The sequence below is a fragment of the Alligator mississippiensis genome, chromosome 1 (genome assembly GCF_030867095.1).
Source record: "Alligator mississippiensis isolate rAllMis1 chromosome 1, rAllMis1, whole genome shotgun sequence".
In the NCBI taxonomy this organism is placed as follows: domain Eukaryota; kingdom Metazoa; phylum Chordata; order Crocodylia; family Alligatoridae; genus Alligator; species Alligator mississippiensis.
Window position 1 is genome coordinate 144,923,163 of NC_081824.1, and position 24,785 is coordinate 144,947,947.

At 44.6% G+C, this 24,785-nt stretch overlaps 1 protein-coding gene across 4 annotated transcripts in view; it reads left to right on the forward strand.

Annotated features, from left to right (window-relative positions):
- Nucleotides 1-24,785, forward strand: part of KIF25 (kinesin family member 25) — a 72,400-nt gene that overhangs the window by 1,383 nt on the left and 46,232 nt on the right. For 2 of the 4 annotated variants that reach the window (XM_014596721.3, XM_019479880.2), the window contains exons 2-4: nt 1,191-1,256; nt 7,325-7,450; nt 16,799-16,937. In XM_014596721.3, the coding sequence (XP_014452207.1) occupies nt 1,191-1,256; nt 7,325-7,450; nt 16,799-16,937 (331 nt within the window). Of the gene's footprint in view, nt 1-1,190; nt 1,257-7,324; nt 7,451-13,658; nt 13,805-16,798; nt 16,938-24,785 lie in introns of those variants that run through there. The other 2 variants (XM_019479882.2, XM_019479881.2) reach the window with 2 other exon arrangements.

A 24,785-nucleotide genomic window follows, 5' to 3' on the forward strand; every position in this document is an offset into this window, starting at 1 on the left:
TCTAGGAGTTATGAGCCAGGCTTCAGCGGTATTTCAGTAATGCTTCCTGTTTTGCTCTTTTCATTTGCACAGGGAACCGTTCCACAGTGTAAACTAGGTTAACAACAACCTGCTTCAGTTTGCAGTCAGTCTGAAACAATACAGGATTGCAAACTGATGTCAGGAAGTCACGAACACCAGGCTCTGCCCAAGGTGCTTTGGGAAAACAGGTTCCAGCTAGATTCCATTATAGGAAAAGGGAAAAGTAAAGAGTTACATCACACTGGCTTCTTAGCCTGTAAAAGCCACACTGCTGATTAACACATGCGTGATTGTAAAAATTATTGATCTGATTAGACTAAAAAATGTGCTTATTTCAATTTTATTACTCTCATGCAGGATCAACCCTCCTTTTGGGGAAAAGCTCTGCCTTAGGACTTCCCAAGAAGCAGCCTTATTTGGTCTCTCTCTCTTGAGACGACCCCTGGCACGGTTTCACAAGGGGCATTTCTTATGAAGAAGAGCCAGGGCCTCTGGCTTTTAGGCCCTGGCTCGTCTCAGTCCCTCGCTTCCCTGGTGATCAGGGACCACCCCCACCTCTGAGACCTCCTTCTTTGTAGTCAGCTCCTGGGAAGGAGGGGGTGTTTTCTTTTTTAAAGAGTGGGCGTCAGAGTGCCAGCATCCCAAATAGCACAGTAGACCCTGCCCCAAAACAAACAGTCTTTATTCTGCCACTCCAATTCCCCTCGTCTTTCCATGGACTCGCTCTGTCCTCCCTAGCAGTGTTTTCTCTCTACTCTCTCTTTCCTGGGACCTTCTGCCCCTCCAGCTTTCTGAGAACCTCACTCAGTCTCCTCCATCCGAGGCAGTTGCACTTGGCACAAAACAGTTACAAAACTCTAGTAGCCTGGGAACAACGCTAATCCAATCAAATGAAATAAAAAGCCATGGGGAGTCAATCACAGAGCAGTCTTCAGGTCCTGCTGCCAGGCCCAACCTGCTACCTTCCCCTGGGGTGAGAAGGGCATATAGATGTCCTGCTTATGAAGCTATTTACAAGAAATATGTACATCAAAGCCTGCTCGCACTGAGCCCTCTCAAAGTGTTCCCAGTAAGAATCGCAGGCTAGAACTCATCTCACTTAGCCTTTTCCGTCACAATTACCGAGATTGGGGACTTGGAAATCTAGCTGATTTGGGGTTTTTTTCTAGACTAAAGAAGAAAGAATTATTGTATTGGAGACAGAAAATGCTCTTCTTCATCTGAAACTTGCAGAGGTAACTTACGCTGTTTATTTTTTTATAATTTCTTAAAGCATCCAGGTTGTTTGTAAGTTGATGCTAAAACCCATTATCTGAAGTAGGGGTGGCCAGCTGTGGCACGAACAGTCTCTGTGTTTGGCATGTGGCTGATTGGGAAGAAGAGATGCAGCACAGCAGCAGATTGGGCAGGGAGCAGAAAGTGGAGCAGCAGATTGGGCAGGGAACCCAGGGCAGAAATTAGAGCAATAGATTGGGCAGGGACCCGAAAGCAGAGTAGCGGATCAGGCAGGAGAAGGGTACCAGAGTGGCACTTGGGGCAGTATGGGGCTAATTTGTGGTTCACCTGCTAAAACAATTGGCCCCCACAGATCTGAAGAACGACATTGACATGTTTTCAAAATCTGTTCTCCCAAATTTGCAAAGGACATTTAATTGAATTGCAGGTACTAGTTACATAGAGGTGTTGCAGATGCTTAGATACTTTTATTTCCATAGAAACAGGCAGGCCCAAATCTGAGCACTTGTGCACTGAAATGCATATTTCCTTCAGTTGAACTAGGTATGTAGAAGGTAGGTGCAGATTTTGATGGGGAAGATCATTCTTTTAATATCACTCTTAAATGAATTAACATTAAGTAGGTTGAAGGAACCATCATTCATTACTGCGTTAATGAGAGATGGTCCTCTGAGAATCATGGTGACATATACGTGTATATGTATTGCAGCTTAAGAAAATACTCTTTTGGTGGAAGGAGAGAAAGTGTGAGAGAAGAATAGAAAGATGCTAGCTAAACTCAGATATTGTCAGATATTGTTTGACTAATTAAAAGGGTTCACTATTTCTGAAGCCAGTATTGAAATAACAAGCAGTATTTTGTATCTTCAAAGCCAAAAGGTTGGAGTAGTGATTCTCAACCAGGGGATGCAGCAAGCTTGGCTGCCTTGAGATTTTTTTTAAGAGTGCTGAGCAAATATGATTTACAAGATACACCCAGATATTTCAAATATGAATCCATAGTGTTAAAAAAGTATTTTGACCTGTTGGCTTTCTGAGTTCTCTGAAACAGAAAAATTGCTCTGCTATTTGTTTGTACTAAAAAAAACAAGTGAAAACTAAGAGCTGGCATTTGCAAAGGGGTGGCTCAAGCCCAAGCAGGGGTGCCTTGAGTTCCAAAAGGTTGAGAACCACTGGGCCAGAGATTTAGTGAAGTTTGAACAGTTGTCTATTGTACTATGCTAGACCAGGTCCATCTTTGCAGATTAGCAATGATAGAGACTGTCAACTGAGACTCTAATCCAAGCTGTCATTAGGCCTCTGTATGACCTCAGGTAAGCCATTTGCCCCCTCTCTGTCTCAGCGTTGGATAAAGCTGGGTTTAATTTTATAAGCTGGTTTGATTGCAAACCAGATGGTACATGTGAGTTGAGTTTTGCCAGCTACATACAAGAATGTTGTCAGTTATATTGGAAAAATATAATTTCCGTTAATTCTCCTGTGTTTGCATTTGTTAGCATTTGGCAGAAATCTTAAAAATTTGGACTGGCCTTTTGGTCTCAGACATGCAATATGGAAAGTTCATGCTAGATATTAAGAGGCAAAAGACAAAAACATGATTTTGGCTCTGGAGGGGAGACAATTAAAGCCTCTCAACTTTCTGCCAAACAAACAGTCATTCACAAATCTAGCTATAACTGCTCAAAAATACATTCCAGAGGTTCAGTTAGCTGCCAAGTGTACTGCAAAGCTAGAGCAAATAAAACAGCATGGGGAGCATAGAACATGCCACCACCACCCAGAGGACACTGCCAAATGATTTGTGATACTGGAAGGAGTATTTTGATTAGCTTTGTATCTGCTTTTCTGTCGAAGCGCATATATACATATATATTGTGTGTGTGCATGTGTGTATGGAAGACTTGATGTAATCTGTGATGTTAGCATTTTCATGGTAAATCTTGAATTCCTTCTTCTTTTATGACTTTAAAACTGGTTAGATTGGTTTAGTTTGTCCTCTAAATGTACAAGTGTAAGCTTAACCGATACAAGGTAGGTTTACCTCTGTTAAAGAGTATCCACTCCTGAAGTACCATATTTTATCACATACTTCAAGCCCTGGAATAAAATACACACCTTGTTTTTTGAAAGACAGGATGAAGGAAAAACAATCCTTCCTATTTTTATACTCCATCCAGTGGATAACTGAAAAATGAAAATAAACAAGATGCATAGCAATAAGAAACCAAGTGTTTAAATTGTTCTTGGCTTTAATAATTACAAGCGTGAATAGTACTATAGGCCTGAATCTTGCAAAGATTTATGCATGGGCTGGGCTTAAATGCCTGGGCAATAGCACCATTAACTTCAGTGCACTACATATATGCAGAAATAGTATCACAGGGCATTTATACATGTGCTCGGGGGCGGGGCATGCGGCAGCAGCACTTTAATTAGAGCAACTCTGAAAGCTGCTCTAATTAAAGTGCCCGGAGCATCTTGTATATCAGAATCCCCACACTTAAAAATGGTGGCAGGGGCACTTTAACTAAAGCTCATTTAATGAGTTTTAGTTAAAACACCCTGCCGCTGTTTTTAAACGCAGGGAAGCTGATGCACAAGACACGGGAGTCTACTGTAGCATGGTAATTACCAGGCTTCAGCAGACTCGATTAATCGAGCCTGCTCTGACGCACTGCAATTACAGCGCATCAGAGCAGCCTTGCTGCTTGTGTATAGGTGCCCAAAGGGATTGAATCCTGAGAGTCACTTTTAAACAGGTTAAAAATAAAAAAAGGTCCCTGGATAAGACCTGTTACAATTTCTGGTTGATGAAGTCTGTAATAAAAATATGAATTTAGAAAGAGCCTTTTGTGCATGCCATAGAAAATTGTGCCCTAGTACCCACTATCCTCTTTCAAAATAATCTGGCATGCTTTAGATACAGATTAAAGACGGGATAAAAAAACCCCAAAACAATACATTGATAGCGTTGTGACAAAACCCTGAGGTGTCATAGTGCTCCCAGCTGTGCCCTGGGTTTGTGTGAGCCTACTGACCCAGGTTATTAATTTGCCCAGAAATCATGATTTACAAGAAACAAAAAACAAGGGTTTATTACAAGGGAAGAACAAATGGTATAAAAAAGAAAAGGGTATCAAATGCTTTGACAACAGATTATGGTCAACAGAACTGACAACATTTTGACATTCAGACTACCACCTAGCCCTCAAAAACTCCTGTGACAATCTCCCAGGGTCAGCCTCCCCTCAGTCACAGCTAGCTCCCTCAGCTGGGGACCTCCATTCTGCCCTCTTCTTACAAGAAGGCTCATCTCTAGCCACCCCTTAAACAGTCATTATCTAAAACATCCACACAGCCTCCTCCCGCACCTGCCTGTGGGGTAGCTATAGAATCATATAGAGTGTTTCTACCTGTGGATCTATGATAAGCATCTCCTTAAATATCAGCATTAAAAGATTTACTCTGATGCAGAGGAACATTCATTTCCACTTGGCATTTTCTTAGCTGGAATCTTCCATTTTAGCTGTTGTTTTCAAGGGAGCAGTCAAGCCTCCTAAAGACAGGAGAACATTACTATGTCCCTCCTCTTACTTGTTGCTCTAATTTATCTAGGTGTAGAAGGAGCTATTTGATTGTAGGGATTTTGATAGGAGCATGAGTGGAAACCCTGTTTGCACAAAGTAAAAGTGGAAGTAGGGTTGATACTCTCTTCTTGTGGTCGGTGAGGAGCTTGCAGGTGATGGAAAGCTGTCTAGTCATATGAAGCTTTTTTTACCCTCTTGTTGCCAGCTATTACATTGTTTTGAAAGATTTAAAACAGTATTTTTCTGGTATTCTTTGATGCAAGATGTGTGAACCCTCTCCTTGCCAGATCCAACTATAGCTACAGTATGGGCAGCAGTGGCTGTGGGGTTTAATGCAACTGTCTCTTGCTCCTCTCCATTATATGTACCCAGTAGGGCCCCAAATCCTGAATTTTGGCAGTGGGTCCCACCCATATTCATTCTGGCCCCTCTAGAGCTCCACTGGCAGGATTACATGGCTCTGCAGGCCAGATCTGACTTGCAGGCTGTATGTTTGACAACCCTGGTGTACAGTTGTTACTGCAACATATTAATATGAGTCTCCCCATTGCACTGGTGAATAGGTCAAGGAAACAATTCCTGCATTGAAGTGTAGTTCACAATATGAAAAAGTTTTGAGGACCCCACCTGGTTTGGATGAGTGGGAAAGGTTTGTTTTAGAGATCACAACCCATCCTCTTTTTTTTTTTCTTTCAGTTCTTTTTTGTTCTTACAGCACCAGTTCACTGAGCATCATGTTTCTCTTGTCTTCCAGGTGTCAGCTGTAATTAAATCTTTGGTCCACCGTATCTATCTTGGCAAATGACCTGAATTAAATCCAACTGCTCTCTGGTTGGATTTAGGCCTTAATCATTACTTGAAGTGTCATTCTTGCACTCTGTCCTACCACCTTATTTTAAACAACTGGGAACTGCGGGCAGAGTATTTATAAATTTAATGAACTGGGAAGTAGTTCCATGGTAGATACAAATGCACTTCAGAAATAAGAAAAGAGACTGTAAGGTTAGTTAATTGGTGATGGATGATGGTGGAACAAATTAGGGGAGAAAACTGAAATAAGAGGTTGTAGCTAGTATTAAGTTTGTAAGCAGTGCCCTGCAAAGATATCCAAATCTAGCTCTGCATGTAGTGGCTCAGGAACCAGAAGCTGTTTTGTCACATTACTTCTGCAGAGAAGCAGGCAGCTATGGTGCCTTCAGTTCTGGAGGTAGATCAGAACATCTGTGCCTACCACATACTAGTAATGGCTAGAAACCAGGTTAGTGATAAAATGCTGATTTTATTTAAATTTATTTATATAATGCAGGTTTCAAGGTATGGCTGTTGGCAGAATTTCACGTCTTCCTCTGTAGAAATTTCATTTTTAAGTCATCTTTGTTGCAGGTGCAATTGAGTTATAAAATCCCATTTTTTCTTTCTTCATATCAAATAATTTGGCAATAAAATTTTTTTTGGAATTAAATGCACACTTTGGTTTCTCTGTTTTCCATAAAATACATTTTGTTACTTTGAAGTAAGGACCCAACTGACTACATTTTACACTAATATAACTCCATTGATTTCTGGAGAATTATGCTGACATAAAACTGGACTAACCCAATAATAGATCAGTATCTGAGTGTTTAATAAAATTGCTTCAATGAAAACTCAAATTTAATTTAAAAAATACAACTGAAGTAGCTGTAGGCAGTGGTGTTATATTGGCATAAGGTTGGAGAGTAGGCTGAAACACTATCTTTAACCTATCTCAGTGTGCTCTGTGCTATCCACTAATTGAAAATCCCTTCAATAATTAGCCTTGTTGTTTTGGTATTGGAAAAGAAGAGTATTTCAGCCTGCAGTCCCAATGTTTTGAATTTTCATTTGGTCAGAGTCTTAAATTATGTTTTTGGAGTTTGATATAAAAACTAGGATTAGATTGGGTGAGTTGTATAAATCCGTTTTTTTTATTTGTGGGAGATGAAGCTCATAGTGGCTAAAGCCTGTTTATTACCAGCTACTACTACTGTATGGTTTTCATAAACTAATCAATTTTTATTATAGCAAATATGGGAATTACTGTAGTAAGAGTATTAATGAGTGCCTGTAGACATGTGGGACACCTGCTCCAATGCACAGTAATTACAATGCATTGGAGCAGATTTGATTTAATTGAGTCTGCTGGAGCATGCTAATTAGTCTTGTGTATTCAGCATCCCCTCACTTCAAAATGGCAACGGGGGCATTTTAACTAAAGCTTGTCAAACGAGCTTTAGTTAAAGCACCCCCATTGCCATTTTGAAGCACGGAACGCTGAATACATGAGACATTGCAAGCCGCTCTAATTAAAATACCTTCACCCCCAGAGCACATGTAAAGATGTCCAGTCATTTCAGGTGCGTTTTCTATCCCATGGCTTCTACTAGTGTAAGTCTCCTGTGTTACACTTGCAGAGTTGTGACTCTTTAAAGTACTATTCTTAGATTTTTTTTTTTTGGCAGTGCCAAGGGTTGATTGGAAGAAGCACTGATGAAGCATCACAGCTTTACTTCATTTCTGAAAAGCAACAGAACTTGCACAAGAGCCTGCCCTCGCTTGTCATCCAAGAGCTTCATGCAACAATACAGGTAAAGATTCTTAGTAGTAATCCAGTAATGTAAGTGGGATGTTGTAGCTGCGATAGTCCAGACATTATGGAAGAGGCAAGGATTTCTTAGGGTGATAACTTTTATTGGACCAACTCTGTAGTTGGGATAAAGTCAGAACAAGGTCTAATCGTACAGTAATCCAGTGATATCCTCTACACTGAAAATGAAAATATTCCTACAGAATAACAAAATAACCCTAGATAATCAGTTCTGAATCTTAGGGTGTATTTATTCTGCAGTCACAGCAGTCACTTCAGCATAGTTTACAGATACCTAAGGTAGTGTTAAACTGGTAATAGTTTTTATGTGGCAAAACAGAGCTCACTGTGGCTTGCAAGACCTACCAAAGAAACCAAGGAAATTAGTCTGTGCTGTGCTTCATAGTGCCATGGCTAGAGTGCTACTAGTATCTGAGTGGCCTATTTTAAAGCTGACTTGGGTATCTCTGAAGTAGAGGTGCACCAATACATTGATCCATATCATATCAGCACCAATAAAAGGAAAATTTACATTATTGGCAAGTGGATTTTTTTGGCCGATGTGGCTGATAATGTGACAGATAAATGCCATGGCCAGGAGTGCAGCCTGGCAGAATGGAGAGTCTGTCTGGTAAGTCTGTCGGGAGAAGGGGTGTGGAAAGAACGTGGAGGGGCAGATCGAGGCCTCCATAGTGAGGGAGGAAATGAGGTAAGGGCAGGCACTGCCCAGCCAAGGCAGGGAACAGGACAGAGTTGTGGGTAGCTCATCCAGGGCCGCAGGGGACAGCTCCCACTGCTGTATACACCCCCAGGGAGGCATGGAGGGCATGTGCTCCCTGGATTTGTGCACGGGGCAAGGGCGGGCTGCTTGATGTGGGCTCTAGATAAGGGGCTGTGCCGGCCTCTTCCTGGCGGGAGGGGGGCTGGGCCAGGGCTGTGTTTGGGATGGGGGAGGTGGGTGGTGGCAGTGCTGGGAGGGGGGCTATGGGGTGGCTATGGAAAATTTTGGGGTAGCTGTAGCCCACCCCGTAACCCCTCCTCCCAGTGCTGCCCCTGCCTGCCCTGAGCGCAGCCTTGACCCAGCTCCTCCCCCACCAGGAAGAGTCTGCAGCGGGCAGCCCACCCTCACCCCGAACACAAAGCTAGGGGACACATGTTTCCCCCAGAGTGCAGGCAGAGTGGGGAGCTGCCTCCCTTCCCCACCCTGCACGCCCCCTGGACGAGCTGCCCGTAGTTCCATCCAGCACCCCACCCTGGCTGGGCAGTGCCTGCCCATGCCCCAGCCTCACTCCCTCCCTCACTGTGGGAGCCTCGATCTGCTGCACCCCGCCCCCCATGTCCCTTTCCCCCCGACAGACTTACTGGCTGGACGCTGCTCTTCAAGCTGCCAGGCTGCATATTGGCAATCGGATTGGTATGGCTGGTTCATAATCAGCCATCAGTATTGGCCAAAAAAATCTTTATTGGTGCATCCCTACTGTGAAATACATTGCAGTCTGCCCTATAGATGTGCCTGAAGGGACAATATTAATAAATCTATCTTATGAAAGATAACCTGCTCCTAGAAAAGCATCTTGAATTTCCACTGACTTCCTCACATGACTGGTTTGTTGGGTTGAACTGTGAGCAGTTTGTTAGATATTCTGTTGATCAATGTGCATCTGTTTCACAGTACCTAAAACTGATTTCATTTTCAAGCAGCAGGGTTTGAGTTTGTGCTTGAAAGCTTATCTCTCCCAAATATAGAGTTGATCCAATAAGAGATACCACTGCAAGGAAAACCTTGCTTCTTTGTGTTCAAGGTCTCTGTTGAAGATCCAAGCATAGTCATGCAATTGCACTAAGTGTAATTTTTTACCTTTGTTAAAAGGTATCAGCTTGAAAAAGGTAGTCCTTAAAATTGTTAATTTCAAGAACACATGCAAGTGTTAATTTAGAGGACTATTCTTCTCTGGATTCATGCCTAAACCCGGGATAAGGTAGGGTGCCGGGACTGGGTAGGAAAATCTGGGAATGGGGACAGGTGTGCACATACATGCACACAGCCCATGCCTCCACAACCCCCTCTCCATGTGGATGAACACATGTGCACACACAGAGCCCCAGCCCTGCGGTTCGTAAGAGCCCTGATGGCGGAGTGGGGCCAGGTGGGACAGCACAGGTACCTACAGCTGGGCTCCATTCCCTGCAAGCAGAGGCTGGATCCAGCTGGGAGCTGCCCCTATGTGACCACCCCCCTAGGCTCTGCTAGCCCATGATGACACACAGCACCTCCCCCCCACCAGCAGCTGCCTGGGGCTGTCATGCACGGCTGCAGCAGCACGGCATGAGGATACAAGTGGCAGGGTAGAGGTGCTGTGTGGCCATACAGTGCAAGCTGGGAGAGCCCAGGGTGTACCGCACAGGGGCCACTCCTAGTCCGGTCCATCCTTTGCATGTGGGGGATGCAGTCCAGCTGTGGGCCTCCATGCTGGCCCACCCTGCCCTGCTCTGCCATCCTGGCTCACCCTGAGTAGGTACCTGCCTCAGCCCCTTCCCCTACCCTGTCCCTTCTGATTCCTGCCCCAGATAGGAGGAGCAGTGCTCATCCCAGAGCCCCCCACAACCCTCCCCTGCCTCCGAAAGCCGGGCTGGGCACATATGGGTGGGGTGGCGCCAATACAGAAATTTGCTTCAATTTTCACCAACAAATGGGGACCCTGGGATGGCCTACAAAATCCAGGACTGTCCCAACCAAACAGCCATATGGTTACGTAGGATAAAGGGAACCTCATTCCTGAATTGGCTTGAAAGAGGCATGCAATTTTGAAAAAATGAAGTGATTATGACTAATTACATTGATCATTAACAGAAAATCTTGCAGTAGCATTTTAAATGCCAAGTTAGATAAAATGGCAGAGCTGGTTGTGATTCAGTAGATTCATAGAGTCGGAAGGGACCTCAGTGGGCCATCTAGTCCGACCCCCTGCCCCGGCACACAAGAAAAGAGTCACCAACCCTGGGGTTGTGTGATCTCAGCCAGGTGCCTGTCCAGTCTCCTCTTGAAGACCCCCAAGGATGGGGAGAGCACCACCTCCCTTGTGAGCCGATTCCAGATTCTGGCAACCCTGACTGTGAAGAACTTTTTCCTAATGTCCAGCCTAAACCTTCTCTCTAGTAGCTTATGGCCGTTGTTTTTTGTCATACCAGGGGGTGCCCTGATGAACAGATCATTACCTACTTCATGTTGCTCTCCCTTTATGAATTTATACGCCGCCACAAGGTCCCCTCTCGGCCTTCTTTTGGAGAGGCTGAAGAGGTTAAGGTCCCTTAGCCTTTCCTTGTAGGGTTTTCCCTGCAGGCCCCTAGTCAGGTGAGTGGCTCTTCTTTGGACCCTCAACAGGTTGTCCTCGTCCCGCTTGAACTGCGGTGTCTAGAACTGGACACAATACTCCAACTGTGGCCTAACCAGTGCCACATAGTGGGGGAGAATCACTTCCCTGGACTTGTTTGTGAAGCACCTACAGATGCACAACAAGGTGCAATTGGCTGTGACAACTGCTTCATCACATTGGCGAATCATGTTCATCCTGGAGTCAACAGTGACTCCAAGATCTTTTTTTGCCTCAGTGGAGCTGAGAAGGTCGCTCCCCAGCCTGTAGGTATGATGGTAGTTCTTCCTCCCTGGATGAAGCACCTTGCACTTGTCCTTATTGAATTGCATCCTGTTGCTCTCTACCCACTTCCCCAGCCTGCTGAGGTCAGCCTGGATCTGGTTCCTCCTCTCCAGGGTGTTAGGTTCACCTCATAATTTTGTGTTGTCTGCGAATTTGGACAGGGTGCTTCCCACCCCCTCATCCAGATCACTGATGAAGATGTTGAACAGCACTGGCCCCAGAACTGAGCCCTGAGGGATTCCACTGCACACATCAGTGAGCAGTAGAATCAGATCATGATGGTTTACTGTCCACAAGGTGATGAATGTGATTTAGGAGAGGTAGTGGGTCTTACAATACTAAATTACCAGTAATCCTAGAACGGGAAGTGATAAAAACGGGTTTGTGTGTGTTTCATAGATTCATAGATGTTAGGGTCGGAAGGGACCTCAATAGATCAAGTCCGACCCCCTGCATAGGCAGGAAAGAGTGCTGGGTTCAGATGACCTCAGCCAGATGCCTATCTAACCTCCTCTTGAAGACCCCCAGGGTAGGGCAGAGCACCACCTCCCTTGGGAGCCCATTCCAGATTTTAGGCGCTCTGTGAAGTTCCTCCTAATGTCCAGTCTAAATCTGCTCTCTGCTAGCTTATGGCCATTATTTCTTGTGACCCCCAGGTGCGCCTTGATGAGTAGAGTCTCACCAATTCCCTTCTGCGCCTCCATGATGAATTTATAGGCAGCCACAAGGTCGCCTCTCAACCAATCCTGTGGAGGCTGAAGAGGTCCAGGTGCCCTAGTCTCTCCTCGTAGGGCTTGGCCTGCAAGTTCTTAACCATACAAGTGTCTCTTCTCTGGACCCTCTCCAGGTTATCCACATCCCTCTTGAAGTGTGGCATCCAAAACTGGACGCAGTATTCCAACTGTGGTCTGACCAGCGCCCGATAGAGGGGAAGTATCACCTCCTTGGCTCTGTTTGTCATGCATCTGCTGATGCATGATAAAGTGCAGTTAGCTTTGCTGATGATTTAATCACACTGACGACTCATGTTCATCTTGGAGTCCACTAGGACTCCAAGATCCCTTTCCGCTTCCGTGCTGCCGAGCAGGTAATTTCCTAGGCAGTAGGTGTGCTGGTCATTTTTCCTTCCTAGGTGCAGCACTTTGCATTTCCCCTTGTTAAATTGCATTCTATTGTTTTCTGCCCATTTGTCCAACCTGTCCAGGTCTGCCTGTAGTTGTTCCCTGCCCTCCAGTGTGTCCACATCTCCCCACAGTTTTGTATCTTCCACAAACTTGGACAGAGTACACTTCACTCCCTTGTCCAAGTCACTGATGAAGACATTGAAGGGTATCAGTCCAAGAACCGAGCCCTGCGGGACCCCACTGCCCACATCCTTCCAGGTCGATACCAACCTATCCACCACCACTCTCTGGGTATGACCCTCTAGCCAGTTTGCCACCCACCGGACTGTGTAATCATCCAAGTCACAGCCTCTTAATTTACTCACCAGTATGGGGTGGGATACCGTATCGAAGGCCTTCCTGAAGTCTAAGTAAACGATGTCTACCCCTACTCCTGCATCCAGGTGTTTTGTAACCTGGTCATAAAAAGAGACTAGATTAGTCAGGCATGATCTACCTGCTACGAACCCGTGCTGGTTTCCCCACAGCATAACTTTTCCTGCTGGGCTCTCATATATAAGCCTTAATAATCTTTTCAAAGACTTTGCCAAGGATGGAGGTGAGACTGACTGGCCTATAGTTGCCTGGATCCTCCTTCCTCCCCTTCTTGAAAATAGGGACCACATTGGCCCTTTTCCAATCCTCTGGAACCTGGTCTGCGTGCCACGAGTGCTCACATTTTCTTGCCAGTGGCAATCCCATTGTGAGACTTGTCTTGCCCCTCGTTTAGGAACACTGAGGCAAAGAACTCATTGAGGAGTTCAGCCTTGTCCCCCCTGTCTGTCACCAATTGCTTTTGCCCATTCAGTAGTGGTCCTATAACCCCCTGGGCCTTCCTTTTACTCCCTATATATCTGAAAAACAATTTTTTGTTATCCTTAACTTGGGATGTTCTTTGGCTTCTCAGCTAAACTTCAGTCGATTTGCTTTTTTGCCTTCAGTTCAACTTACAGTTTTATCATTAAAATACGACAGGACAGGGAGGAGAGGACTGGGAGGAAAGGTGGGGGTGTGGCGCTCTACGTCAAGGAGGAATACACATCCTCATCTAGTAGCACAAGGTCAGATGAGGGGCACACTGAAGTGCTCTGGGTTACAATACAAGGAAGTCGAGGGGAAAGGGACTGAACGTTGGGGGTCTACTACAGACCACCCAACCAAGGGGAAGAGCTAGACCAGGAATTCTTAAGTCAGCTCACAGAGGTAGTTAAATCAAAAGACATGGTCATCATGGGTGACCTGAACTTTCAAGACATCTGCTGGGAAGAGCAGTCAGCCAGGTCTGACCACTTACATAGGTTCCTAGCCGAGATACAAGACCTCCATCTAACTCAGGAGGTACAGAACCCCACCAGGGGAGACTCCTTGTTGGATCTGGTTTTGGCCACAGGCGACGACCTCGTGAGGGGGCTACGGATGCTTGACCACCTGGGCGACAGCAATCATCGCCTGCTGGAATTCACCATCCAGCACAAGGTGGCAAAAGCCTGCAGCAAGACAGCAGCCCTGGACTTCAGGAAGGCAGATTTAAATGAGGTAAGAAGAATAGTTGGGGAGGTACTGAGGTCCCAGAGGGGAGAGGAGTCGGGTGTCCAAGAAGAGTGGTCGTTCCTTAAGGAGACGATCCTTCAAGCCCAAAGGGAGGTAATCCCAACAAAGATCAAAGGGGGCAAGAGGGCGAAAAAGCCCCCATGGCTCACCAAAAGCATACGGGAACGTCTCCTGGCTAAAAGGGAGGCGTACACCCAATGAAAGGGAGGGGCCATCACCAGGGAGGACTATACCTTGGTTGCTCGGGGCTGCAGGGGGGCGGTCAGGAAAGCCAGAGCGGAGACGGAACTGGGGCTAGCTACCCAGATCAAGGACAATAAGAAGTACTTTTTTAAATATATAGGGGGCAAAAAGAAGGTGCCAGGTAATGTGGGGCCTCTGCAAGACACGCTAGGAAATCTGGTTGTCACACCAGACGACAAGGCTAACCTATTTATCGATTTCTTTGCCTCCATTTTCCTGAGCAGGGACCAGATCAGCCCGTCCGCCAGGACCCCCTCAGGTCCCGGGGGAGGTGCACCCAGGCCTAGGGTCAGTGAGGATCTAGTCAGGGAACTTCTGGAGGGACTGGATATATTTAAACCAGCTGGTCCTGATGACCGTCACCCCAGAGTGCTGAGGGAATTAGCAGAGGTCATTGTGGGACCCCTAGCATGGCTTTACGAGCACTCATGGTGCTCTGGTGTGGTGCCAGAGGACTGGAAAAGGGCCAGTGTGGTTCCCATTTTCAAAAAAGGGAGGAAGGAGGACCCAGGAAACTATAGGCCAGTTAGTCTTACCTCGATCCTGGGTAAGCTTTTTGAGAGAATTATCCTAGCGCATGTCCACGAGGGGCCAGCAGGGGAGGTTATTCATAGGGGCAACCAACATGGGTTCATTAGAGGCAGGTCCTGTCAGACCAACCTGGTGGCCTTCTATGACCAGGTCACAAAATCCTTAGACGCAGGGGTAGCAGTGGACGTAGTCTTTCTGGACTTCAGGAAGGCCTTCGACACTGTCTCTCACCCCATTCTCATTAAAAAACTAGGGGACTGTGGCGTCAACACCTACACAGTCAGATGGGTCGCTAACTGGCTGGAGGGCTGCACCCAGAGAGTGGTGGTGGACAGGTCATTTTCGACCAGAAGGGATGTGAGCAGTGGGGTCCCCCAGGACTCGTTCCTCAGGCCTGCGCTGCTCAACTTCTTCATCAGTGACTTGGACGAGGGAGTAAAAAGCACCCTGTTCCAATTTGCTGACGACACTAAGATGTGGGGGATGTGGGCACGCTAGAAGGGAGGAATAGGCTGCAATTGAACCTAGACAGGTTACAGGGGTGGGCGGATTAGAGCAGGATGGGTTTCAACACTGACAAGTGCAAGGTGCTGCACCTGTGGAGGAAGAACCAGCAGCATACCTACAGGCTGGGGAACTCCCTTCTCGTCAGTGCAGAGGCGGAAAAGGATCTTGGAGTCATCATTGATGCCAAAATGAACATGGGCCGGCGGTGTGAGGAAATGGTCAGGAAGACCAACCACACCTTGTCATGCATCCGCAGATGCATCTCAGGCAGGTCCAAGGAGATGATCCTCCCCCTCTATGCAGCACTGGTCAGGCCGCAGTTGGAGTACTGTGTCCAGTTCTGGGCAGCGCACTTCAGGAGGGATGTGGACAGCATGGAGAGGGTCCAGAGGAGGGCCACCTGGATGATCGGGGGCAGCAGGGCAGGCCCTACAAGGAGAGGCTAAAGAACCTGAACCTGTTCAGCCTCCACAAGAGAAGGCTGAGGGGGGATCTACTGGCCATTTATAAACTAGTCAGAGGGGACCAGCAGGCACTGGGGGAGTCCCTGTTCCCCCGAGCACTACCAGGAGTGACTAGAAATAACGGTCGCAAGCTGGCAGAGGGTAGATTTAGGCGAGCTAGGATCTGGAACTAACTTCCAAGCGAATTGGTGCTGGCTCCTACCCTGGGGGTCTTCAGCAAGGTGTTCGTCTAACCTCCTCTTGGAGTTGTTTGACCCCAGTACTTTTTCCTGCCATGGCAGGGGGTCGGACTTGATGATCTGCTCAGGTCCCTTCCGACCCTACCAACTATGAAACTATTAAATATTCAATTAATTAAAAGTCAGTGGTGCATTATATGTTACTAGTTGGAACAGTGAATATGTCACTTGACAAGTCACATTTTCTGACTACCTTAAACTGTTAATTAATTAACCATCACAACCCCTTGGGAGGTAAATTATTATTAACCCCATTTTACAGTTCCTGTTCTGAGACTGTAGTAAGAGGTGTCCAGCCTGTGCTTTTTCTTGTGTCTTCAATTTATTTTTACTTTATTTCTGTTTATAACTCGGAGTTGTAGGTACTCTGGATACTCCTACAAATATTTAAAATTCACATTCTAAATGTTATTTTGATGTATTATAGTCATTTAAAAAAAAATCCATTTCACGCAAGAAGTCTGATCTTTGTCAAATAAATCACCTTTCTTACCAGTGAGTGGAAATCACTCGTTTTAGAAATGTTTGAGAATGACCAAATATGTAGCTATCAAACAAAATTTATATATAATGCTTTTAGTAAAGAATAGATTAAGCACTTTATTGATACGTATTTCTAGTTAAATTTAATTGAATATATGATTTGTAAGTGTGCAGAGGACACACTCACTGTACCTTGATTTTAGTTGGCAAGAAAAAAAGAGATACTTTGTTCTGCTTTTAGGTCTTGATGCTATGATGATCTGAGCATAGTCTGTGAGATTCTGAGAGCCTTCTAAAGAAATCTGAGTGCTTCTAAATTTCCTTGGAAATGAAATAATCAGTCTCTAGCTACACCACATTATATTGTGCTTCCTTGTTAACCTCATTAAATGAAATATAATATTCTTCTTGACTATAATTCCTCACCACAATTCTTTTCATTGCGGATAGCTTACCATTTCCCCAACTTCTTTTTATATCTTTATTAACATGTTGTTTTGCTTACTGTACAGGGACTTAAGCAAGACCTGAAGAACCTCCATTCATTTGCTCTTGAACTTTCCAGAGACTTTCAACATCAATACAAGAATCATCTCTACCAAGTTTTGACTGCAGTCCAAAAGATACAGCTGCAAAATGAAGCTATGCAAAGTAAGGCTCACTGCATTTACATCCCAAACATTTACCTCAGGCAATATTTGTGCTAAATGTTAATGTTCATTGTTTTTTATTTGGTTTTGAGACACAAACCACTTACAATGTAATATCTTTTTCCTTCTGGGTTTTGTCTGTCTTGGAGATCTAACATTGGTGTTATAAAAATAACAAATAATTAGATATTTTCACAGGGCAGCTGGGTTGATAAATAGTTTGGATCCACTTTTTATGCTGATTGCAGCTGCTACTAGACTGCTGAGTTGGCCTAACTCCCAACATTTTTAATGTGACATTCTCAGGCTTGTTATCTCAATTCTTTCAGCATAGCTGAATAAGGAATGTGTTACCTTAGCTGAAATTTGTACTTTTGACTGTATCAGAGAAAGTCTCAGGAGATCATAGAAACTTAAAAAATTGGGGCAGACTTGATTTTGTGAGTGTATTTTTAAAGAGAAAAATATACTTAATTAAAAACAGACACACAGACAGGAAACTGTGGGAAGTAATGCTGGAAGGACTACATTTCCAATATGCAGTCTTTACATTTCACTTGCAGACACGAATACCTGAAAGTATGTACTTTTGTGCACAAGTACTCTCTGTATGTGTAGCTAAGGCCCCCAGAGCTGTAAACCTGAAACTTGGCCCTTGACTATGGAACTCCACCTGTTTGGAATCTCATCGACTTTGGTGGGCCTCTACACGGGCATAAAGCTTATCTGATCATAGGATTAGGGTCCAGATTTTTAAAAACATAATCATACCACTCTGATTTAATTAACCACAAATACAGGAATTCAAGGCAAAAGCCGAAACTGTAGGCCACTGTATTCACAATGAGACCCAGGTATTGCAACACATGAGATACAATTTTTGGTTTTTGGCTGGGGGAGGAGGTGGAATCAGTTATTTTATTTTCTTGCATACAACATGTCCTAAAATATAATATACGCTGTGTTTTTGAAAGGAAGAATGAAGAACAATGCTTTCTCCAAAGGTATGGCTGCATAGAGCAGGGACAGAGCCTAATTTTTAGCTGATTCACCTTCCCCTTCCTGCTTAACTAAAGTTGAAAGCGTTGCTGCTGCTAAAGACTGGTCAACATGGGTGGATCTATGATTTTGGAAAAAGCTAAGGAGTCTTCAGAGCTGTGAAATAGGAGAGAGACCAGGAGAAACTACCAGACAGCAAAATTGCCCTAAGAAAGGTTATCTGTATTAGTGGAACCTCCAAAACATTAAGGAGAGACTATCATTAACGCATCTGGAGTGAAAACAATGTGCCACTAAGTCAGTTGACTCCCTCAGTTGCTTAACAAGTAATGCCACAGCTGCTGCACTGTGGAGCAAGGATCAAAGCAGGGTGCTTCTTGCCTATGCAGAAAATCAGCTTTCCTGCTTAATACGTTCACCTCAATTTTGTAGGGCTGATTTTTGGGGGAAAGGTACATGTTGTATGTGAGAAAATACAGTAGTTCTGAGTCTGGTTTGACTCCAAAGGGACTGAACACAGCATGGGAACAATCAGCAAGCTCAGTGGTTTACAGAGTGAGTCATCTACATTGTCAGACAGCAGTGAAAATGAATATTCTTTGGTTTGTCAGGCAGACGAATTAAATTAAATCTACATTATGCTGTGTGGGCAGAATGCTTTAGTGTTAAGATAGGAAAAAAGTAGTTAAGCAGGTTACCTTTGTTATAGCAGTGAAGAATAAAATAGCAAATTGAACCAATATAAGGTTGCAAACACTCATGGATCAGCCCTTAAATTGAGTGTAAAGTTGCTTCAGGATCATTTTTTGAAGGTCTTAGAGTCCTTTGGCCTATTATTGTCTTGGATTTGACACCCATAATGCACTGTTCAGTTATGTCAGATTTAAAAGGAACCTCTGCACTTATATCAAAAAGGCATGCCAGTACTTGGGTAAATCCTGTGCATTTTAACTTGCTTTTTCAGTGTCTTTATTTTTATTTTGCATGCTGCAATATAAATACTAATACGCTATGTAGGGCTATGACCTTGCATTGTGACTTGTGTAGGTACAGCAAGGGTCGCCACAAGCAGTGCAGGACCTAGGCCTTCTCTAGCAATAATGTTAAAGAGGCCCGTGAATGATATCTTTTTAAGTTACCGGGAATATTTGTAAATTAAACTTTTAAATAAATACTAATAATGGTAAACAACAAAAGAGTCCAATGTGATACAGAGTGTGCCTTAAAAACACATTCTTGGGATACATTTGGGTTTGATGGAATCACTAACTCCACCCACAACCATACTAAAATATCTTTATAAAGAAACAATCCAGTGGAAAAGATGTTGAGGCATTTTTCTGCTATAATTTTGTTTGACTCAAACAAAATGGGACACAACACATTACAAAGCAGATGGAGTAGAGTACACTTATTAATCTTAAATTAATGGGAGGAAGGGGAAAATAGTCTGAACTAATTAATAAATTGTGTTGTGAATATGGTAGAACTTAAACAACCAGAACAGATTTGTAGGAGGGGAAAGCTTCTAGTTGGATGTTATCCAATCTGGTAAAACAGATGATGAAAATTTGGCTGGCCTCCATAAAATCTTAAGCATAATTAAGAGATTATACTAACAAAAACATATATTCAGAATAACTCTCATGAGTTGTGTTCTTCGTCTTGCACAACCAGCAACCCCTTGCTCTCTTTCTCTGTCTACATGTACACCCCCTCCCATTGAGAAAACATATTTTACCTGTCTAAATTTAATCTTAAAAATTGGCCCATGCTGATGAACTGTTTAAAGGTGTAAATTCCCTGGCTTGAGCGAGTACAGAGCACACTATAAAACATTTGCAAAATAAACAAGTAGTTTCTTGTTAGATCTGTACAACCACATTCTGAAAAACAGAGGATTGCTTTCTTTCCTATGTGAAGTATGAATAATGATTTCCAAAATAGGAAAAAATTGATTATCTTCATATAAGCCCATTTCTCTGGTAAACATAAATTGAAGTCATTTTAGCAAACATATTGGCAGACTAATTGCTAGTGATCCTCTTAAGACTCATTCATTAATGGGCTGGAAAGGTTCTGAAAATTGAAAATAACTCTTTTAACTTAATCTGTCATAGAGAAAAAGGCCTTATCAGTAGCTATGGGTACTGAATAGTCTTTGAAAGAGAGAAGAAGCTATTGTTATTACTGCTTGGCAAGGTGGAAGTTACTGAGGAACCAAATATAAATCCAATACCTGACCCAGTGAATGGGTGGGGGAATCATGACCCTAAACTTCTTGGGCAAAGGTAAGCACCAAGGAAACTTCTTGGGGAAAGTTAATGCCACCTTTCCATAGGATGAAAAAAAAATTCAGCAGCCCAGAGAGCAGTATTACAAACAACACAAAAAGGAACACTATGTAGAACTGATACATATCTTATTGGATACTGACAAACATGGGAAAAAAAAACCCAGCGCTTTACCAGAAGAGAAATCTTGTCTAACCTGGCTCCCCAGTGTCTGTATAGTTTGTACGCTTCAGTGGGGCTTTTTGGCACTTTTAGCTAATAGCTGACTGAATCAGCTGTTAGATAAAAATGCTAAGAAGCCACGCTGAAGCGTGTGAGCTATACAGATGCTGGGTGAGCCGAGTCAAACTGACGCAGTTCCTCTTCTGGGCATGCCCTGTGCTTGGTGTGGGGGTGCGCCAAGCTGAAAGTAAAGTGCTGTTTGGCGGGGGTGGGCTCATGCCTGTAAGCACCCATTGAGTCTAAAATAGGGAGTGACAAAAAATTTAAGACACTTGATTGTTGTTTTGGTGTGAAAGATGCCCTCGTGCAGAATAGCTGTGTAGTATTCACAATGTGACTAGTCAAATTAAGTGTATTCATAGTTTCATAGTTGTTAGGGCTGGAAGAGACCCCAATAGATCATCGAGTCCAACCTCCTGCCCTGGGATGGAAAGAGTGCTGGGGTAATATGACCCCAGCCAGGCGCTTGTCCAGTCTCCTCTTGAAGACCCCCAAGGTAGGAGAGAGCACCACCTCCCTTGGAAGCCCATTCCAGATCCCGGCAACCCTAACCATGAAGAAGTTCTTTCTAATGTCCAACCTAAATCTACTCTCTGTCAGTTTGTGGCCGTTGTTCCTGGTTATTCCAAGGGCACCCCTTGGAATAACCCTGGCCATGTACTGTAGAAGCCAGGGCAACTCTTTTAATTGGCTGTGATTGTCCACATTTTTACAATTTAGATCCACTATGGAAAGAAAAAGTGAAAAAGTAAAGAAAAGTTGAAAAATGTGGTATTTGCAAATGGTGGATCTGTCACTCTGTACCTTATCGTCCCTTTCCCTCATGCTTTCTCTGTCTTGTACTTCAGCCTTATGTACATTGCAGGGTTGCTGCCCCCATAGCTTTGCTGGAATAGCTATGGCAGCAGAGACCCCTAGTGGAGATATGGCAACAAAAGGGTTTTTTGGCTGCCTTTGCTACATCAGTAATCCCAAATGACTAAAGCTAGCTTGCAGAAGCCCTTTTCTAAGCACTTGTAGCAGAAGAAGGTGATTAGGAACAGTCAGCATGGATTCACCAAGTGCAAGTCATGCCTGGCCAACCTGATTGCCTGATTATTCTATGATGAGATGACTGGCTCTGTGGCTGTGGAGAGACCAGTGGATGTGATGTACCTTGACATTAGCAAGGCTTTTGATACGGTCTCACACAACATTCTCTCAGGCAAGCTAAGGAAGTACAGGTATGATGAATGGACTGTGAGGTAGATAGAAAACTGGCTGGATCATCAGGCTCAGAGGGTAGTAATCAATGGCTCGATGTCTAATTGGCAGCTGGTATCAAGTGGAGTGCCCCAGGAGTCAGTCCTGGGGCCGATTTTCAATATTTTCATCAATGACCTGGAAGATAGCATAGAGTGCACCCTTGGCAAGTTTGCAGATGACACCAAGCTGGGGAGAGTAGTAGATACACTGGAAGGTAGGGCTAGGATTCAGAGAGACCTTGACAAATTGGAGGATTGGACCAAAAAAAATCTCATGAAGTGCAACAAGGATAAGTACAAAGTCCTCACTTAAGATGGAACAATCCCATGCACCAGCACAGGCTGGGGGCTGACCAGCTAGGCAACAGCTCTGCAGAAATGGACATGAGGGTTACAGTGGACAATAAGCAGTATGTCCTCATTGCCAAGATGGCTAATGGCATACTGGGCTGCATTGGTAGGAGTGTTGCCAGCAGATCAAGGGAAACGATTCTTCCCCTCTATTTGGCACTGGTGACGCCATATATGGCGTATTGTGTCCAGTTTTGCCCCTCCCCCCCACAATAGAAAAGATGTGGATAAATTAGAGAGATTCCAGCGGAGGGCAATGAAAATGGTTAGGTAGCTGGGGCACATGACTTGTGAGGAGAGGCAGAGGGAACTGGGCTTATTTAGTCTGGAGAAGAGAAGACTGAGAGGAGATTTAATAGCAGCCTTCATCTACTTGAAGTGGGGTTCGAAAGATGGAGCTAGACTGTTCTCAGTGTTGCCAGATGACAGAACAAGGAGCAGTGGTCTCAAGTTCCAGCAAAGGTAAGTTTAAGTTAGATATTAGGAAAAACTTTCTCATAACGAGCGTAGTAAAGCACTGAACAAGTTACCCAGAGAGATGGTGAGATCTCCATCCTTGGAGGTTTTTAAGACCCGGCTAGACAAAGCCTTTGCAGGGATGATCTGGTTAGGCATGGTCCTGCTATGAGCAGGGGTTGGATGACCTCCTGAGGTTCCTTTTAATCCTAATTTTCTGATTCATACCTGAGTGGTGCACAGTCTTTTGGCCCCACAGGCCATTTAAATGTTGCAAGGCTGGTTTGTGGGCCAGATCAGGCCCACATGCCTGAACTGAATCCCACATGGCCTTGGCTGGCCCCTGAACACTGGAATTGGGCATTGTGCTGCCCACGTGTATTTGGATTGGGCCCTGGGGTCCTGTGTCTCCTCCACCCAACCCAACCTACTGGTGTCCCATACCACCTCTACCTGGCATCAGGCCCTGTGCTGCCTCTGCCCAGTCCCACAGGCTGGGATTGGTCCCTGCACCACCTCCACTTGGACACGCGGTCTGGGAGCAGACCCCACTGCCTCCACCCAGTTCCACACAGCATGATGAGGCCCCATTCTGCCTTCACTCAGCCCTGCATGCTGGGATTGGGCCCCAGGGACTCATGCTACCTCCGTCTGGTCCTGCGTGCTGGGATCAGGCTTTTGGGCCCTGCGCCACTTTGCCTACCCAATCTAGCATGCAGGGCCACCACGGCCCACAGGGCTTCCTGTGGGTCGGTGGGGAGCCCCACGGGCTGGATGACACGATGCTGGGGGCCAGATCTGGCTTGCAAGCTGGGAATTGAGCACCCGTGGCATAGCTCATAATGTTCAACTTCTGGCTCACAGAGCTGTGTCTTCTGGCCTATGGGAATGTGGTGGCAAAGGGAGTGATGGCAACATTGATTGCCAATGTCCTGCCAAATTTTCTGACCCATGGGGAGCCCTGCAGGCTGATTCTGGTATATGGGGCAGGCTGGTAAGGGGCTGGGCCAGCACATGGCGAGATCCAGCACACAGCGCCACGTTGGTGTGCAGTCCAATCACATCTGTGGACTGACCTCATCCATGAGATCTGGTCTGCTCATCCAGCCTGCGGAGCCTGACATGTTGAGCCTCACTGCCTTAGCTGCATCTAGCTGAAGAGGTTTTTCCAACATAGCTGCATTAGCTAGAGAGTGTGATCTTTTTATACAGTCTTAATCAGCGCAGCCTTGCTGGCAAAACTGGGAAATGTAGACCAGACCTTAGAGAGTAACCTCCTTGGGTCAGGGGCTGTCCCTTACTCTGTGTTCCTACAGTGCATTGCACAACGGGGTCCTAATTTAAGTTTGAGGCCCCAGATATTACCCTACTGCACATAATTAATAATGAACAACTTTTGGTGTGGTTCACAGCTTACACCAGCAGCAGTTTCAAAAAGACCTAAATTGTTATAGTAACAAATGTTCAGGTTCATAGAAATAATTCTGCAGACAAAAAAGGCTGTAATTTGCCTGATAGAAAATTTATCTCATGGAGCTTCAATGCAAGATGTTTACCTCTGCTAACTTGAAATCTTTGCAGAACATGAGACATGAAACTGTGGTAGTTTATTCTGTCTTAGGAATGATCATTAGGAAAGCATCAGTTTCAGTTCTTAGGTACAGCAACTTGAAGTGGGGAGGAGATTGTATTGGATGCTTTGGCAAGTGTGGTTTGTTGTAGACTTTACTTTGGATTCCAGTGAGTCATCTGTCTTCTTGACAAATTAGAAAGCCTAGAGATTGATTTTTGTTATCACAGTCACCATCACAACAAAAATGCATTAGTAGCATTGTTTTAAATGAAAGCATATTTTAAGCAGAGCTTGTAATGTGCAGTAGGCCTCTCAGAAGTTCACAAATGCAGAGATCGCCTCTCAATACCTAAAATTGTTTGTATTCTAGTTTTTTTAAAAAATGCTACTTCCTAACTTTGCTGCCCACAGTGATAGGTTTATAGAGTATTTACTCACAAATGATTACCCAAACAGCACCAGTATTACTAGCCTTACTGATGTAAAAAAAATACAGCTCCCAGACTTGTGTCCCTCCAACAATTAGCTTCTTTGATGTTTGCACCTTGAAGCTGACACCCAAAGGTGGACAGATTCAGAATAACAAAAATGAGATCCTTCAGAAAGTTCCAGTGTAGATAGAGGTGACAAAGGTTTCAGTTCCAGCCTGTAGTCTAATTCACATACTTGACTTTCTGGGATTCCAAAAGTTGATTCATTTCTTTTTTAAA